At 39.9% G+C, this 19,883-nt stretch overlaps 1 protein-coding gene across 1 annotated transcript in view; it reads right to left on the reverse strand.

Annotated features, from left to right (window-relative positions):
- UNC80 (unc-80 homolog, NALCN channel complex subunit) overlaps positions 1-19,883 on the reverse strand; it is a 186,147-nt gene that overhangs the window by 99,254 nt on the left and 67,010 nt on the right. The window contains exons 26-31 of the mRNA XM_070956783.1: positions 16,808-16,973; positions 8,025-8,125; positions 6,477-6,674; positions 5,810-5,917; positions 3,313-3,451; positions 2,755-2,936 (exon numbers count right to left, since the gene is read on the reverse strand). Coding sequence (XP_070812884.1) covers positions 2,755-2,936; positions 3,313-3,451; positions 5,810-5,917; positions 6,477-6,674; positions 8,025-8,125; positions 16,808-16,973 — 894 coding nt within the window. The remainder of the gene's footprint in view (positions 1-2,754; positions 2,937-3,312; positions 3,452-5,809; positions 5,918-6,476; positions 6,675-8,024; positions 8,126-16,807; positions 16,974-19,883) is intronic.

Consider the following 19,883-nt stretch of genomic DNA (forward strand, 5'->3'; position numbering starts at 1 on the left):
TTCATGGCTTTTACGGCTTTCTTCGACATCACGGAGGAGTTGCATAGTCTGAGCAATCATGAGGCTCTCCTTTTGCTCTTGCATCCACGCAGCTTCTCCCTTATGTGGTCTGGAGCTGGTTACTCCTTGGGGGGTCCTCTCCAGGTCTGGCAACCTTCCTACTCCCCTCGACCATCTGGCTTCCTCTGGTTCCTCTCCCAACCGAATTTTTTCCATCCACTCCGCGACTTCTTTTTCCGCTTGAAATGAAGTCATCGTAGAGCCAGAAGCACCCATCTGATCTCCATCACTCTCTTGATCATACATTATTTGGGCTCAGCCCCCTCGGTAGTTATCCGGGATGGCTGGAGAAATGAGATTCTGCTTAATGTCAGGTGTGCTTCCTTCAAAGTTCAAGAAAGAATGACCCCAACTCCATGCTTTATAGAGAAAGGTACTTTTACTGAAAATTGAAGTGATCTCAACCAAAGGAAAGCAGAATCTGAGGCAAAAGCGCAAAAATTACAGATGGAAAGCATTCCCTTCCACTGTCCATCGTAAATCATCCAATCCAAAGGCCTCCCAGAGGTCAGGTGGGAGCACACCTCCACTGATCTGGCAGTGTCATCAATCAGGAATGCCATGACCATTGACCCGATAGCAGCTTTAAAGACTAAAGCACAGTAGCTTAAGTCTCACTTTCGTTTCTTCTCTTCAGCAAGCTTCCCCCTCATGCTAGCTCTCCTCTCCCTCCCCTTACCATGGCAGCCAAAGCAGTAAAGGCAGAGGCTGACAGTTCTTTTTAAACTGCCTCCACGTCAAGTGTTTAAGCGGAGGGAAAGCGGGGGGAAGGGCAGATCGAAATGCAACTCTCTGAGGCCAGGGTCCACTCCACAAGTAATAGTCGGTAGGAGATTGGGCAGATAAGGGTGCTGCAGAATCTCGTTGCCCGAAGAGGTGACATGGCAAGCCCGAACTCCAACGTTGATTGTGCCACCAGATAGCGAGGCGCAAAACTGCCGACGTGAAGGCTGCCTGCTTAAAATGGCCACACCTGCTGATAGATTGCAGCACGGAAGCCAAAGGGGTTCAGGCGGCATCTATGTCCGACATAGCCGCAATGGCCAGAGGAGGAACGAGAATCGTTCCCATGGGTGGCGGCCCGGGCCGCTCCAAACGTTTGGCGGTGCTGTCAGTCAAGCTGAACCTGCCAGTACAAACTGCAATCAGGGGCAATGAATACAGGGGAAAACCTGATCCAAAGACTGTCCAAGAATGTCCAGAAGTGGATTGAAACAGGAGCAATAATAGAATGTGTCTCTGTCAGATGACTGAGTTGAAAACTGGGCCCAACAGACACAAGTGGGGGCGTGGCCAGCAAAATTATGACTCAGTCTCTGGGCAGTTTGTACTATATCCAACTCAGTTATAGACCATTCCACAGTCCATTGGGAGAAGCATGAAAGATTCACCAAAAACCTAATAAGAGTGGAAATTTTAAAAAGGGCAAGAGATGATCGACAGTTATAATATTTTTAACATGGTGGTTATTTTATTAAATGTTAGAAAAAAGAAGTAGAAAGTAGAAATTGGGAAGATAGTATTATGTATACTGAAATATAATAGAACATATTATAATTACTCCCGGTAAGTATACACAAATGTTAGAAGTTGAAAGGTTACAATTATGTATATTTAAATGGTAATAGTATTATCAGAATTGTATGCAAAGTATATTGACCCAGACAATACACTGTTCACCAAGTACTTTTGGATGTTAAAGAAAAAAACATAAATAAAATTATTTTTTTAAAAAATGCTAGAGGATTCCTGGAAGCCTGGCATTCAGACAGATCAGTCATCAAGAGGCACAGAGAGATAAATAACATCTACATACCATTCAAAAGAGACAATAAAAAAGCTAAAAATGAAACAAAAAGACCAAAACACCTCCTCACCAGCAAACAACCCCCAAATACGCAGACATTAACACCAAGATTAATATTAGACCGTGATCAAGAAGTAAACAGTACCCCAATCACAGAACTACAAACTCAGGCAAATAAGTTAACAGTAAACAACAGCCTAATCAAAGAACCACTAGGAACACTCCCACCAACACTGACAGGACAAGCCTCTAGTATATAAGTAGAGAACAAACCTCATTCCCTTCTAGCATTGATGATATTACCTAGTTTATTACAAAGCTCAGACAGTATCAAGAACTCACAGTTCAACCCTGAACTTCAAATGTTCTCATCTATTGGTAACAAGTTGACTGCGGATTTTGAACCACATAGTTTGGGATAAAATCATAAAGATTTTATAAACCATTTTTCATAAGGATTTCAATCTAGGGAGATAAAGCATCAGACCATTTATTTATATTTGGCCAGAAAAGAATTAAGAGCATTGCCATGTGAATTCTTGACACAGGCTAATATCATTTCTATAGCTCAAGGGATCTGGTTTGCAATCAAGCTATTCCCTCATTCTGTGGAAGTTGATTGAAGACACCAGAACTCAAATTTTCATCTCTTGTCCTTTTGATTCTGTTCATAATTGTTGAGAGGGTTTTTGTTATTGTTGTTGTTGGTTTAATCATTGAAAACTTGAAAGCCAGGATGGTATTTTATAAATTTTGAATTAACATAATATATTATGAAAGTTTAGGTTCCAACACATATCTATTACCTGACCTAAGTGTCACTTAACTCAAGTCCTATAGTGATAATACTTACTATATGGAAATATATCAGGTGGTATATAGTTCACCTTAAAGATTTGTTGAGCACCTTCCTCCATGCGAGGCCATACTTGATATCTAAATCTCCAGAGGGTGTGGAACTTGAGAATGGCATTCAGTCTCTGCACTGCCTCCGAGTGATGAAATTCAGACATCAGCATATCTGAAACTGCCTCTGGGACTTTCACAGCACATAAAAGGAACATGGCAGCTGTAGGAAGCAAATATTCCATGAAACATCTTTTTTTCCCTAAAATCTAGAAGCATTATTATTTTACTGATGTACTTGAGAGCTGAGAGGTGGAAGCACACATTAAGCTTATGAGCAGACTTGATAACAAAAGGAGCTGGTAATTGTCTTTGAATTTCAAGCAGGGAAATATCATGAAGAGAAGACAAGGTGGAAATACATATAAATGTAGGCTGCATAGGCAATGTTCTCAAAATCAAAGGAATATTTCTGTAGTATTAGATCGAAAATCCTCAGAAGCCAATGCTGGGTGAAATGACTATGGTAGCTCCAATTCCCTAGGATTGGATTTTTGCATTTTTGAGGGCATTTTTAGAATGTGAAAGGAGCCTCTTACCTGCTGCACCAGCCATATGTTCATCCATACTGAGCAACAACTCCCATGCTGCAGGCTGGATGTCCCCATACATCTCTTCTGTGAGGATGGGAGCTGCCTTGATTAACAGTGAAAGTGGTGCTGGAGACAGGCTCATCACCTGCAAAAGAAAACCATGCACTCAATAATATAAAATAGGGCCCTCACAAACATATTTCCCTCAGTAGTGGGTTCCACTTACCTTTGCTACCGGTTTGGAACTGTGAGCATTCATGTGTAGAGGTTCTGCGCATGCGCAGAACTTTCTGTGCATGCACAGAGCGTCCATGATGATGTCTGGGTGGGTGGGCAGAGCCTCCCACTGCCGCCACTACCAGTTCGCCCAAACTGGGGCAAACCAATAGAAACCCACCACTGATTCCCCTGCTGAGGGGAATGTAGCACACACAATAAGAGTGGTGAAGATTGCAGCTTCTTCACAGAGACTTGGTGATGCCAGACAATCTATTATTTAAAGAGATTATAGAAAACTGATCCAAGAAGACAATGCAAGTAAAAAATGGGGAACACTTATCTAGTTAGCTTCTATAATACAGGTAATCCTCACTTAGTGACTCTTCAAAGTTATGATGGACCTCCTCAGAATTAATTTCAACCCAATATTTTTGGTGGTTTTTGCTGGTTTCTGATGCTTACTTCCATTTCTAAGCAAAAACGGCCTTTGAAGAAAATGGATTGGCTTAACAATTACATTGTCTGCTTAATAATTATAGCATTCTTTTAACAACTGCAGTTTTTGCTTATTGACCAGTACAAAAAAGGTTATAAAATTGGGCACAGTCAGGTGGCAACCAACTTAACAACAGCCATGACTTACAATGGTAATTTTGGGATAAATTATGGTAGTAAATTGAGGACTACCAGTAGATAGATTAGATAATCTGAATTATTGACAGTGAATTCATTCAAATCAAGGTAAAATGTGACATTCCCATAGTGCTGAGATATACTTTATAGAGACCTATGTTACTAGACACATAATGTCTCAGTGCAAGGCACTAAGGCAGCTGAAGCATGTTTCCATCATATGTACACGCAATGCAAATTGTGCATGGGCAACATTCTACTACATGTATAGTATTACCAGATACCATCGATAATTAAACAGAAGTCAAAGGAGCAATTTACAGGCTTAAGATTCCTTAGAGTTTCCCTACTTGGCAATAATATATATCAAAGGCTAAACGTAATGTTCCACTAGTGCAGGATGTCAAACTCAAGGCCTGTGTGCCAGATCTGGCCCACAGGGTGGTTAGATCTGCTCCGCAAGGTTGCCCTTCAAACAGTGGACCAGCCCGCAGTGCCTGTGCCAGTGAAAACAGAGTTCAGAAGGACTGCGCACAGCCCTCCTGAGCTCCATTTTTGCTGGCAGAAGGTTGCAGGAAAGCAGTGCAGGCTCCGTTTTCACTGACAGAGGGTTGCAGGAGGCCATCGTAGGCCATCGCTCCATTTTCGCTGACAGAGTTCTAGCAAAACAAACTACTAGCAAAAGTGGCATTTGATCACAAGGCAAGAATGCATCGAGAAATGTTTCCCCTTTTGCATCCAAGAAAGGACAGGAAGGAGAAAGAGAAAGAGGAAAGACAAGGAAAAAGAAAAAGAAGGAAAGATGGGAATAGATCAAGGAAGGAAAAAGAAGGAAAGAGGGGAAGGAATAAGAAAGGAGAGTGAAGAGGGAAGGAAAAAGAAGAAAAGGGGAAAAGGAAGGGAGGGAGGGAGGAGATTATAATGAGAGGGAGGGTCTGAGGGAAGTTCTGCCTTAGCATTTGACCACCAGGACCCCTGCTGCCCTTTCGCTTCTCTTTGTCTCCTCCTCCTGATCTCTCCTGGTGATCTCCCATCCTATCGCTGAGGATGTTTTGGTTACAAAGTCGGGTCCCCTTGTGTGGAGAGGGAGTGGGCCTCCGTCTGACCCACACACTTTGCCGCCCTGCATACACCATGAGCAACCTGGCCAAGAAGAGTGAGAACAGCAGCAGCCTTGAGGAGGAGGTAAGTGCAGCCAGGTACCCCCTTGGGAAAGCGGGGCTGGGCTGGGCTGTGGGGTCCCGGTACCCTGGGAACTCGAGGGCCGGGCTGGGTACTTGTCCTCCATTGCCTGGGGCTCTGGACAGCCTGCACCATCCGCTGGAGACAATGGATCCCTCAGCCTCGCCTGGGCCACCACAGGCACCATCAACATGAGTGACGTTGAGCTGGCCATGCCGACTCCAGCCACACACACCCAGTCACTCCTCCCCCACCCCCCAAGGTCAGACTCAACCTAATATGGCCCTCAATGAAATTGAATTTGACACCCCTGCACTAGCGCATTATTCCTTATTCCTTATATTCCTTATTCCTTATTCATATTCATATTATTCATTATTCATATTATTTATATTAATATTATTATATAATATTATTCATATTATTCATATTCATATTATTCTTTATATATAATGGAAATTCACATTACCTGATGCCTTATGTATTTCAACATTCCAGAGTCTTTTTTTCCTTCAAGATTAGAATCCAACACTCTTTTCTTCAGGGAGGGTGTTCTGAGGCATGACTTATCTGAACACTGAAAGACAATTGACCTAAACAAATCTGAGTGCTTTCAGAAGATACAGTAGCTCATTCGTAGAAGCTGGGGGTTCCATTATGTTTCTGACAGTAATACACTTAACTAATGCAGCTTTCCCTTGTTGACCAGAAACCACTGATAATGAGAGAAGCTGATATTTCCTTCTTTGCCTGTTTCCAAAATGATGCACGTTTCATAGGATGTCAACAGTCTCATCAGAATGTTGAAACAAATATTATGAAGCCAGCTTCACCCCTCACAACATTTATATAACATTGTGATACATGCCCAAAAAGAATGAAGCCTGTGTCACGAAGCTTGCTTCATCATTTATTTGCCCCTGTATCAAAACAATTGTGGCAACATGGGCAGCAAACAAATTTAATAAATAAATAAATACATTGTTTCACTAAGGAAGGATCCTATATTAAACACAATTCTTAGAAACTCCTCCCACATCTATTCACCTGCGAGTAGAACCAAGTTTGACAGTCTAAAATAAATGTCTAGGCAGCTGAAAAATGAGTAATTTATTTATTTATTCATTGCCTCTTACCTCTTTTTGTTTTTTGCCTCTGGCCACACCATTTAATAAGTTATTTTCTTTAAGTGAATCCACAGTGTCTCCATACAAAAGTTTGATCGCCCGGACAAGGCGCGCACATGAACGACTGTGGTGGAGGTAGCAGTGAGGGTGGCAGTAATCAATATGGGTACAAATGAAACTCTGCTGGTTGCACAGCAGGATCATCACCTGGAAACAAAGTATGAATATTTATAGAATTGCAGTCCTGTTTTTGTGCCAAGAGAAGATTATGTGAAAATCCTTTTTTTAAATATCAGAAACCATAGACAGAAAAATCTTTGAAATGTTTTCAAACTATTTGTCTCCATCCTCTTCAATTTAATATTTCACTAACTCTGACAATTAACTCGTGAATGAGAGATCTAGCAAATATCTCATACTCATTAATCTTAATATTTAAACATATTTGTTCAGTTGATCAATGAAATGTTCCAGGGCAAAGTGAGATCAAGCAATAACCTTTTCCTTTGTTCCAAAAGCCACGTTTGAATATTTATCATTGCTGCCATTTTGCTCAGAGTTGCCTAGTTTAAGAACAGGAATTTCCCCCTGCTACCTGGCTATACAAAATTTCATTTCTGGAAATAATAATCACTTCAGGATTCTCCTCCTACACCCAATTTTTCTTGGCTGAGTAGCTGTGATTGCTTCTTCTTGGTTGATTTTATGAATTCTAGACATGGAAGACAAATTAATCACCTTGAAGATTCAGGAAGCATGGTGTGAGACTGGTGGAGAGGAAAAACATTATCTACAATTCCTTTCCCTCTTCTCTCCATTTTCTTACTCATTTTTGCAGTTCCCTATTCATATCATATTATAAATATCATATCATAAATAAATAAATATATTCATATCATAAACGCCTTTAGCGTTTAGTCATGCCAGCCACATGACCACTGAGACGTCTTTGGACAGCGCTGGCTCTTCGGCTTTGAAACGGAGATGAGCACCGTCCCCTAGAGTCAGGAACGACTAGCACATATGTGCAAGGGGAACCTTTACCTTTATTCATATCATCTAGTTGACAGGGATCTCAGAGCTGAGTAACTAAAGTACTAATATAACATTATAATGATAAATATATTGATAAGTTATTGTCCTCCAAGGAAAATGTATGCAGAAATTGTGATTGTCCACATTGGAAACCATCAAGGTCAAGGTCACCACTGCAGGTGCTTGAGAAAGAGATGGACTGTTCCCATAACAAGAGGATGTCACCCAGGGGTGGGAAGAAGAGGAAGCTATTGTTTAACTAGGCAAGTATGTATGTGGGAAAACCAGAGCTGGCTCTGGTTTTGTTTCTTCAGTACCAATATGGTGTATCTAATAGTTTTACTTTCAGGAATTCAGTTCTCCCAATAGTGTTTCCAATTTGTTTTGGGTTCACAAATTGGACAGCTGACATTTTCTGGATTAAATTAAATTCTTGAGTAGTTTAAACTTTGTTATTCATAAAAAAAGATGACAAAGTGAATGTTATATAATTCTAGAGAAACAAAAATAATCTCTACTTACATGTAGCCACGTCATATTCCGGTGATAGTTATCTTCTGTTCCAGTGCTGCTGAGCACTTCAGGTTCTATACTAGGTTCACTTGCACTCCAAGGGCTTCCTTCTTAAAAATAAAACACACACACACATCCAAAAGTAGTTGTCTTCTGATGCTAACTCCATATTTTGAATCATATATATATATATGCTTGTAAACCAGACCAGGGTTTTGAAACCAATTGATTTTATTCCCTTATATTTTTTAGAGAGAACAGAATAATATGCCAGAAGCATACAATTCCTAATAGGCCAAGCCCTTCAGGAAGGAATGTGAGTTAAAAAATATCACCTCCAACCTTTCTTCATGTCCCAATTATTAGCTAGATTGATCATTACAAGCATAATTTATAGTCACCATGGAAATGACCACTAATCAGGGATAAATATTGTTCCCTTTTCTGGAAGAGGGGAGGGAGAGTAAGTAGAAACAAAATTCTTGCATAATCATGCTGCTGCCAATTGTTGGTTTCAGTGATCTGCATTGACTGGGCTCCATGTTAAAGAAAGATAATACACATATTCCTGCAATGGCAGCAATTTGTTACAATTACTGCCTTGTTAGGTCCCATCAAGGGGTTACAGGGGAAGAAAGAGAAAAATCCTAATGGACATTTGAGAACAAAGGCAGAGGAATGCTCTCTCAGACCCCCAGAGTTTCCTGCATGCACTTATTGTCAATGGGCCTTCCAATCAGACAGAACTTTAGCACACAATTTGTTTACTGTATTGTAATATTATGGCTGCAATCCTATATCCACTTGCTTGGGAGTTAGCACCACTGAATTCAATGAGAGAGATTTCTCAGAAGATATGCATAGGATTGTACTGAGGCTATTAAAAAGGCAGTATTTCCAATTACATCCTTCCCCGACCCTTAAAGCAAATATGCATTGACTTGGATGTCTACCCAGAAAAGAAAGAGCACGGGCAATACCACTGAGACCCACAAGGGGAAAAGAGATTCAGGTCTAGGATTTATCTGTGTCTGAGTTCTTCTCTAAAATAAATCTCTGGAAACAAATATTTTGGAGATTGACGAGTACACATATATTTATCTCATAGAAAGCAAAATATATACATATTGTATATATAAGTATATGCATAGTACATACTATTGCAATGAGATGTGTATGTGTGTGAGAGAAAGAAAGAGTGAGTGTATATATACAATACCATATATATTATATATGCCACTGATATATAATATATGTTGTTTTTATATATACTTTCCTATTCACGGCATGCATTTGTTTGGCAGTCAGGAAAATGCCTGTACAGAGTCCACACATCAAACATTTCTATTTTTAAAATTTGGCATTCTTTGAGTGGAGCAGCACTGACTACTTCAAGAGGTATTGGCAGGGTTCAAGCTCTGTCCTTGCCAAATGTGAAGTCCATGCAAGAAAGGGAACTCCTGATTCAAGCCTGGGCCGTGGGAGGTCTGCCTAGCCTCCAAGCCCCTTTCCTAGATCTCCTAAGCTAAGGATGCTGCTACCTCAAGATCCCTCTCCCTTTTTTTAACCAAGCTCATCTGTGTTACCTATGTCAGTGACAGTGTCCCTGCTGTGGGACAGCTGCAGCTCCTCATTCTCAGACTCTGAGTCCTGACGGGATAACTTGGTGCTCTTTAGGCTGCCGGCCCGGCGAATGCTGGACAGGGAACCCCCTCTCTTCACCCGGAAACTGCGGGTTCCTTTAATCTGGAGCAAGCGGGAGCCTCCTATCCTGATCTTCCTGCTGGGAACTGTATTAAAAGAATAAAAGAGGACTTTTTCCCCCTTATTTCCCCCCATTTTAAAGTATAATGACGTATATTTTGTATAAAGTTATATTTTTCACCCTCCCCCCTCCTCCGTCTGCATTTCAATGCCTTTTTTCCAAGGAAGACCAGCAAGAGGCTCCCTCCAAAGCAACACCAAGGTGGCTCTAGAAATCATCCGATATGGGATGCTTTAGTGAAAGGTAAGACAAATCTATTACTCAGATTGTATTAGATCTCAATCCAGCCATTAGTGTAATTCAAATACTTTACAATCAGCATTATTGGAAATCCCACAGCTAAACCACAAATCTATATTTAGTGCCAAACAATTTGTTCTCATTTACATAGAACAGTTATCTTTCCATGTTTGCTAGTAAGACTTTTGCCATTCCATCAACACTCATCACTGGCTATCGATGACTGAACTGCAAGTTCCATCAGGCCTTGGAACAGAGCTGTTCTCCAGCTAGCCCAAGGCTGACCACGTTTTGTGATAGAATCATAACTTTCATTCATGTAGCAAGTATAGTAGGTGGCCTGCTTGTTTAAACTAGGCATGTCATTTGCTTATCCACTCTGAATGTTACCTTTGTATAATTCGTCGTCTTTGCACATTAAACTTCACCAGAATTCTACAGAAAAAGCAACAACATGTGGTCCCACTCTTCAGATAGTTCAGAAGTTTTCAGGCATTAAAGACATCTGTGTATGTGTTGAGTGTGTGCATGTGTGTTTGTGTTTGTGTGTTTGTGTGCATGGGTGTGTGTGTGTGTAATGAGCACGAATATATGGAATGGTTTGAAGCACCAGTCACTGGCATGTTGTTCTCCACTCAGCTCTAAGGCAGTACATGGGCAATATGCATGTCCAAATGTTGCAACACTCAGCTGTACATCTATTTAAAAGTGAACACACAGCACAAGTCACAATACAAATAAATGATAGTTGTCTCTAGGGGCCAGAAGAAAGGGCAATGATGAAATAGGAAATATCTAAACTTGTTAAGATCTAGGTTTTTAGGTAGCTGGGGAGGGAGGAAATCCTGATTTTTATACATTTGCACTCTGCCATGATGAATGCACAATTTTCTTTGCAAGTGATCACTTTTAGCATATATTTTATTTGTATTTGCTTGGGTTTGTAGTTTTATCGACTAGCCTGAAAGTGGCACATTGTGTAACAAACTATCAGAGAAATATCATATTGTTCCTCTGGCAAGATCAATGAATGATTTTGCACAGTGTCTTAAAGGATAAGAGATAAATTGTGGGATAAGCTTCTGGGGACTAGAGTATTGGATGCATGAATTAAGAATATTTTTTTTTTAAATCTACTTGGTATTTTAAAACTTACACCTCAATGCATCTTGTAATTTTTAATATCCTACAACATGTTGTTGTTGTTGTTTCTATGTTTAAATTATAACCAAAATGCAGGCAAAGGATTCCTGTAATAGAAAACTACTTCTAAAATACATATTACAGTATTAGAATCAGTTACAGAAGCCAGAAAAAGAGGAAGGGAAAAAAGAAATAGAGGAAGAATGAAAAGAAGAAAGGAGATTAATTTATTTTGTAAACAGCAACAGTATCATTTAGACTGTATTCCATAGAAGTTTCACTGAATTTTGAATAGGAACAAAAGAGTTTATAGATTTCTTTTTCATCCATTCTAAAAATTCTTTAAAATATATTGTTGTTGTTGTTCCTGACCCCCCTCCTGAAAAGAGAGAGAATACAAACCTTGTTTTAAACAATGCCAAACACAACAGTAATTCCATTGGCACATTTCCAGTGACATAATTATTGAATTTTGTTCTTTATGTAGTGATTCTTTTTATATATATTTGTAACCTGGCCTGCTTCGTACTGTTGAGTTTAATTATGTATTGGTCTTTGACCACAAAGAAGATTTCTTCTTGTCATTAAAAGGTATTTGGGCATTGTTAAGGAACATTCATTGCTCTGTTTTAGATGCATATCAATTATAGTTTCCAATAAAGAGAAATTCATTATTTAACCTATTTAAATCTGTCTTCTGCATACAGGATTTTAATTTTAATTCCATAATTCCATGATTAACAAACTCAGCACAGAAATTCAAGCTGTACTTAGCTACAATAGTCAATGTAGGCAATCAATAACAGACTTTAATTCTGATCAATTGTTTCATCCTAATGTTAAGTTAATTTTAAAAACCCATTATTAAATATAATGATAAAGAAATAAAAGGGGGAAATGTTTATTGTTTCCAGATAGATTTTTTAACTTGTTGCCAGTTTTGTGGAAGTTATAAATAAAACCTTTGCTTCTGTGTGATATTTGTATCTATATCTGTAGTTTTGATACTAATAAATCCCACTCAAAATGACCTTGGTCATTTAAAAAGTCTACTTGGTCACATTCCATTGCCTTTCAACCCAACATTTACAATCTATTCTGGAATAGAAAAATTGCCTATGCCTATAGAATTAACTTTTGAATAAAGTTTTTACAAGGGAAAATATATTAACACTTTTTTCAAAATCATTAACACTGCTTTTACTGTGATTTTAATATATTTATATTATGTTTTCACTGGCTGATTTATTTTATTGTATTGCATTATTCAAAGTTTAATTGTTGTTATTTCTGTTTTTAATGTTGCACATCTTCTGGGATACTTGTAGTTAATTAATGTAATAAGCCATAATCAATAATTACATGTTGTGAGATATATATATATATATATATATATATATGTTTTCTCAGGTTTTCGCGGGTGTTTGTATGTAGGTCTTTGGTTATTCGGGTCTTCTCCCACATAAAATTGGAAGTGTCTTGGCGACGTTTCGACGAAGTCTCATTCGTCATCTTCAGGCTGGTGTTCTCGGCTTCGTGCTTCCAGGAGCAATGTGAGATCGCAGCTGTCTCTTCCTTTTAACTGCTAGTGGGGGTGTGAGCTGATTGGGTGGGAACTTAGCTGTGTTCTGATTGGGTGGAGGTGTGTTCTGATTGGTTAGGGGCTTGGCTGTGCTCTGATTGGATGGGGGGTTGGTTGTGCTCTGTTTGGCTGGGGGTGTGTTCTGTTTGGGTGGGGGCTTGGTTGTGCTCAGCTTAGTCTGAGTTGCAGGGGGATTTGAGCTGGTGAGCTGCATTGTTGTTGTTTGGCTTTGTGTTTGTGGCCGTGCGAGCTCTTCATGGTGGGTGTCAGTCTGCTTCATGTATGGATTGGAGGGGTTTAAAGTGGCTAATGATGCAGCTGCGGTCTGGCTTCTGGTCCTTGGTCGTGGCTCATTATCAGTGTGGGTTTGAGTCTGCTTTCTGCGTGGATGTGTGGTGGTGACATCCTGTGTGGCTCTCGTGAGTGTGGGTCTGGTGTCATTCGTTGTGTTAGGGACTTGTTTGTCAATAAGGGTGGGTTTCCAAATGGCTGGTAGGCGGGAGGTATCGTCTCGTTTGTTCATGCTGTGTGGGCATCCAATCCATACATGAAGCAGACTGACACCCACCATGAAGAGCTCGCACGGCCACAAACACGAAGCCAAACAACAACAACGCAGCTCACCAGCTCAAATCCCCCTGCAACTCAGACTAAGCTGAGCACAACCAAGCCCCCACCCAAACAGAACACATCCCCAGCCAATCAGAGCACAACCAACCCCCCATCCAATCAGAGCACAGCCAAGCCCCTAACCAATCAGAACACACCTCCACCCAATCAGAACACAGCCAAGTTCCCACCCAATCAGCTCACCCCCCCACTAGCACTTAAAAGGAAGAGACAGCTGCGATCTCACATTGCTCCTGGAAGCACGAAGCTGAGAACACCAGCCTGAAGATGACGAATGAGACTTCATCGAAACATCGCCAAGACACTTCCAATTTTACATGGGAGAAGACCCGAATAACCAAAGACCTACATATATATATATATATATATATATATATATATATATATATATATATTTGTCTTCTTAAAAGTCACTGGTAGGATTTTAGCTGAGGTTTTAAAGGACCTTGCAGAGTACTCTGTGAGGATTTTTAGAAGATTTTAACCTGGGATTTTAACCAGAATTTTAAACATTTTAACCAACTTATTTACAATGACGTGGGAAAACACCAGAGATTTTAATTTTTTGCATATATATATATATATATATATATATATTCTTACTCTTTGTAGGATTTATGTGTGTTTTTTCTTTTAGCCAGGTTTTTCCTACGTAACCAAGGTTTTTCTGCAGCCCTAGCTCAGTGGAGTCACATCCAGTCGATTCTGGGCTTTTTTCCTTCTGGCAGCCAGCAAGCCCTTGCTGCCTGGTGAGAGACTTATATAGATCTATTTCTGGCTTGTTAGCCATCATCAGTAAGCCACACCCACATCTCATGTATCCTCCCTGTAAAGGTACAATGTCTATTTTCTTACTCTTCATAGGATTTATGTGTGTTTTTTCTTTCAGCCAGGTTTTTCCTACGTAACCAAGGTTTTTCTGCAGCCCTAGCTCAGTGGAGGATGTGACTCCAGAATCGAGTGGATGTGACTCCACTGAGCTAGGGCTGCAGAAAAACCTTGGTTACGTAGGAAAAACCTGGCTAAAAGAAAAAACACAGATAAATCCTACGAAGAGTAAGAAAATAGACATTGTACCTTTACAGGGAGGATACATGAGATGTGGGTGTGGTTTACTGATGATGGCTAATGAGCCAGAAATAGATCTATATAAGTCTCTCACCAGGCAGCAAGGGCTTGCTGGCTGCCAGAAGGAAAAAAGCCCAGAATCGAGTGGATGTGACTCCACTGAGCTAGGGCTGTAGAAAAACCTTGGTTACATAGGAAAAACCTGGTTAAAAGAAAACACACACACACACACACACACACACACACACACACACACACGTTTGCTTTGATTTCTGTCAATGCTTTAACTAAGGATATCACCAATATCTATGAAAATTGAACACAAATAAAACATATATACAATTCTGTTAACACTTCACAGAGATCAGGAAACTTTTTTTTTATAAATTATGAGCCAATTTTACACAACATACTTTTAAACCACTAACAAATGAACCAAATAACATACAATAAAACAATAAATTAAAAATGAGATTAATTTATATACTACTTCAAAAAAGATTCCTTTCTCACTTTCAATTTTGTTTTCTGGGCAGACCATAGCTTATTTAAATTCATGCTTCAGAATGGGCAACAAGAGATACATTCATATGGACATAGTTAAAGGGAAGAATTAACATTTGGTGCAGCTTTATCATATTTGTCACACATTGCTAATGCACAGGTTCAGTAAAAAAGGGTTGCCATGTACATAGACATCAGCAGAGGCATTTCCCTGGTACAGAAGTACCAACAGGCAGTCCTTGACTTACAATAATTCATTAAGCAACTGTTTGAAATTACAATATCACTGAATAGTGATTACAATTAGAATCCCCTTCCCAACTGGCGCTTCTTGCACACCCTCACTTAACTGCATCACTTAGTACTGGAAATTTCAGTCCCAATTGAGGTTGTAACTTTAGGACTCCCTGTACAGCAACTTCCAGGAAGGTTATGCACTGTACGCCACCTAGAGTCGCTCTTGATGGTGATGCATGAAGTATAAATTTAATAAATAAATATTCTATATGAAGAGTTTTAGATTATTCTTACCATTGTTGATGAAATTAATACCTTCCAAAAAATATCTCCAGTCTTCCCCAACCACTTTCATATACCACTGATTTCTATTTTCACGTAACTGTATTGAGAATTGTGGTGCTATAGCAGGCCAATGTCCAAATGTCCAAATATAACTGAATATATCCCATTACCATTTTGTCTGCTAAGGAAGTGGATTTAGGACTAGTTGTATATTACAAAGTGGAGTCCAATCTCCTCATAGGAAATACAACTGTCAGAACAATCCTATATATCAAGCATCTAAACTTCAATATTCAGAAAAGGAACAAACACAATACCAAAAATGAAAAATTAAATCTGTGTCAATTTCCCATGTAATGGAATCAGCCAGACTCAACAAAATAATACAATTTGTTTCTTCATCATTTAACTTATGGTTTATCATAGTTTCGTAAATCATAGTACCTTATCTTTTTAAAACTACTGTTATATATATATATATATTTCATTTTGTAAGTACAAAAAGAGAACAGTGTACTTTATGAGTTATACTCTGTCATTTTGACAGGTGGGGCTGTTATTTACAATATGCAATAATAAATTAAATAGCTACTGAGTATATTTTGGATTGAAACTCTTAAATATTAAAATAGTTTTGTAGTGGCTGTTTGTATGCACGAGATGGCATTACAATGATAAATACAGTATTCTACTGCCAGTAGTAAACACGGAAATGTAAGCTTTGAAATTACACATCACATTTTGGAATTAGCAACAAGAGCCATGTGGCATGAATTTTAAGCATATTATAATTTTGGATTAAGTTAGAGGGAGCAAGAAACTGAATTATTTTTAAATGCATATACATGAGCCTCTGGCTCTTTCATATATAAAACAAAACATTAAAGTACTTAATTAAAGTACTTTCAACATTAATATGTTGATGCAATCAATGTCTACTTACTATTTATTAAGTTTGTCTATAATCCAGCACAGACAAACATGATTTTAAGTACTCCAAAAACTGACAGAAGTATTTAATTTATTTAAATGATCTACCTCATGGCAATGACCCTTTTACAGCAATTTGCATTGGAGAATTAAAAATAACAACTCTGAAAGAGGAGGAGGAGGAGAAGACTATATCTAGGCACAACAATTCCACCCAAATAAGAGTCTTACCACTGTTCAAATGTAGAATTGATAATATTGAAACTAAAGTACCAAAAATACATCTAAATATAAACGTATTAGATTCAGCTTAGTGTACTCTAATATTATTTTGGATGAAATAAGGACATGCTGTGCACAGTGACATTAGAGTTTGCAATAAAACAAAAGCTTCACTAGGTAACAAACCTTTCTTCTCTTCACAACCTGTATCAGACTTCAAGGTATGACTGCTGCTGTGTAAGGAATCTTTTGAATCTTCATTTTCATCCAAAACCCCAGCAAAGCTGATCTTCCTCTCATACCTGTGTCGATCCATCTCAGGGTCCAAACGCAACCTGCAACTCTCCAGATCCTATAATAGTATATAAACATAAAAGTGTATGACAAGCAAGTGTATAAATAAAACAGGCCTTCAAGTTTTTGAACTCTTGAAGCAAGAAAGAGTTCAAATTGAGAAGGAAATGTAAATGTTGCATTAGATTTTATCCTACTGTTTTGCAATGAACCCAAGAAGGAAGTAGGCTAGACTGAAGATAATTGATTTTATAACTGGTTTTTATATGCTGCTCTTATAATTCTATTACAAAATATTTTTGTAAGCCTGCGCCTGCCCGGCTCCCTTTCCCACAGCACCTGGCTCTTTATTTATTTATTTATTTATTTGTTGCAAAAAGTTTTTTTTATTTTTTTCCAAACATACAAGTTATTAATTATTAATTTAATTAAGAATTAAGGTGGGTAATAGAAGGGTAATTGTTTTGATTAAGTAAATTTGTGTTAATTTTTTAAAGATGGTATTAGTTGAATATGTGATATAAGATTTAGAAATAAGTGCTATGGCAAAATAGTATAGATAAAATTTTGTTAAAAATGTTGTTAAAAATTGAACAAAGTGATGACCAGATCAAAGCTCTGTTCCGAAAGGATGTAATTTGTATGTTTAGCACCTGGCTCTTTATTGAGGGGGGTGGTATGTGGGGCGGGGGAGAAGCAAGACGCGTCTTGCTGTCTCTTCTGCCCCCCCACCCTTGCCAAGGGCCAGGGAGACGCGAGATGCGTGTCTTACCTGCCTTGCAGCTCTGTCGCGTGTCTCACTGTTGTCTGCAGGCAAACACGTAGGGTAAAACTAAACTGCTTGTGAGTTCAAGAAGTTTGATTGCACTTGCAAGGTTTTTTTTACCCTACGTGTTTGCCTGCAGACAATGGCGAGACACACAACGGAGCTGCAACGCAGGTAAGACAGCTCCACGCACCCCTTCTGCCCTTTCCCGCCGTCTCTTTGTCGAGGGGGATGGCAGGTAGGGCAGGGGAGAAGCGAGAGGCATGGAGCGAGACAGGGCTCGCTCTTCTTGCCATCTCTTCTCCCCCTCTCGCCAGGCATGGAGGGCTTCCGGTCCCTGCCCAAATTGGATGTAATTTGGGCTTGGCAGGTGGGGAGGGGTGGGGCCGGGGAGACACGAGGTGCATGTCTTACTTGCCTTGCAGCTCTGTCGTGTATCTCACCGTTGTCTGCAGGCAAACACGTTATAGGGTAAAACCAAACTTCTCACGAGTTCAAGAAGTTTGATTGAACTCGCGAGGTTTCTTTTACCCTACAACATGTTTGCCTGCAGACAACGGCAAGACACGCAACGGAGCTACAAGGTAGGTAAGACACATTTCATGTCTCCCCAGCCCCACCCCTTCCCACTTGTCATCCCCAAATTGCATGCAATTGGGGCAGGGACAGGAAGCCCTGCTAGACCTGGTGAGAGGGGGAGAAGAGACAGCAAGAAGAGCAAGCCCTGTCTCCGCTTCATGCCTTTTGCTTCTCTCCCACCCCCCTCAATAAAGAGTCGGGCACTGTGGAAAAGTGAGCCAGGCAGGCATGGGCTTTGGGCGTCTGGGGCTGCTGGGAGTTGCCCAGTGGAGAGGCGGGAGCAGGGTGGGAGTTTGCAAGGGATCACTTCCCCTTTGCCTTCTCTCTCGAAAGTGTTCCTTGGGTGCAGCCACTTCTGCAGCAGGAGACTCGCGCCTTGCGGCAGCCTTCCAGAAGTTACCATAGCAGCAGCTATCCACAATTTGTTAACCCTTATTTCGTCTCAATCCGTGTGGCCCAGTACGGTCACGATGAAATAAGGGTAAAAAACTTGTGGATAGCTGCTGCTATAGTACCCTTCAGAAGGCACATGGGGCGCATTGCTTGGCTTCCTGCTGCAGAAGTGGCCACAATCCATGGCGAAAATGGCCACGCTTGCTGGAGGGCTTATTTTTTGGGGGGGCGTATATTTATGCCCACCCCAAAAATCAATCTTGACCTTATTTTCGGGACATATCCTATTTTCAGAGAAACATGGTATCAGTTTTCATTCCTCTTGCTTTCTACTATATACATTCCCCATTTTTCCCATCCTTTATTATCATTATCTTTATCATCCCTTTATTTTTAATTTTCTTCATTTACAATATTTTACACATTTGTCACCTTCTTCTCTCCATCGTTTATTCACATTTACTTTCCCTAATCTCGAGCCACTCATACCACTTAGTCCATACTTGATAATATTCTGTATCTTCCTTTTATTTCTTTCGTTAATTTATCCATCTCCGCACAGTCCAGGATTTTCTTAATTATTTCTTCCTCTGTTGAGATCTTTTCTCTTTTTCAGGACTGTAGGAGCCTGTAGTCTGCTATGTGTAGGACTGTTTCCTTATCTTGGATGGCAAACCTCAGATAAGGAAGGTTACTCACATGTAGGCGCCAGGAAATGGCATTAAGACCCTAACTCTATAAACAAGAGGAACAGGAGGAAAGGAAGTGGGATGTGTGTTAACCCTAGATAACATTATAAGTGCTTAAGCAAAGCAGTAATGGTTAACCAATGACTCTAGTTACCTGGAAGATTCTGTAGCCAATGAGATGCTGCCAAGTACACTGTAACTTGAAAGTAACAAACTATATAATGTCACTATGTAAGACAATAAAGTTACCCCTCACATACATCCTCAACCTTTGTGTGTGTGTGGTCACTACAAGTGGTGCCCGAACAGGGACCTTTACTCCGTCCAGCAAGGACTGGTGCACCGTCAGCCCTCGTGGCTTCTCCAACCTTCTAAAGGTTTCTGTGAGTATGGGCTCCTCGCTTTCTGAGGAAGAAAGAAAGCATGCGGAAGAATTAAGCTATTTACTTAAGAAAAATCACATTGATGTGCCCCAATGCAGTCTCTTAAGGCTGGTCCAGGAGATTGCAAATAAGTGTTTATGATATCCTGAAAAGGGGTC

This window comes from Pituophis catenifer, unplaced genomic scaffold (genome assembly GCF_029215685.1).
Source record: "Pituophis catenifer annectens isolate HBS135680 unplaced genomic scaffold, rPitCat1.0.hap2 SCAF_1, whole genome shotgun sequence".
Classification (NCBI taxonomy): Eukaryota; Metazoa; Chordata; class Lepidosauria; order Squamata; family Colubridae; genus Pituophis; species Pituophis catenifer.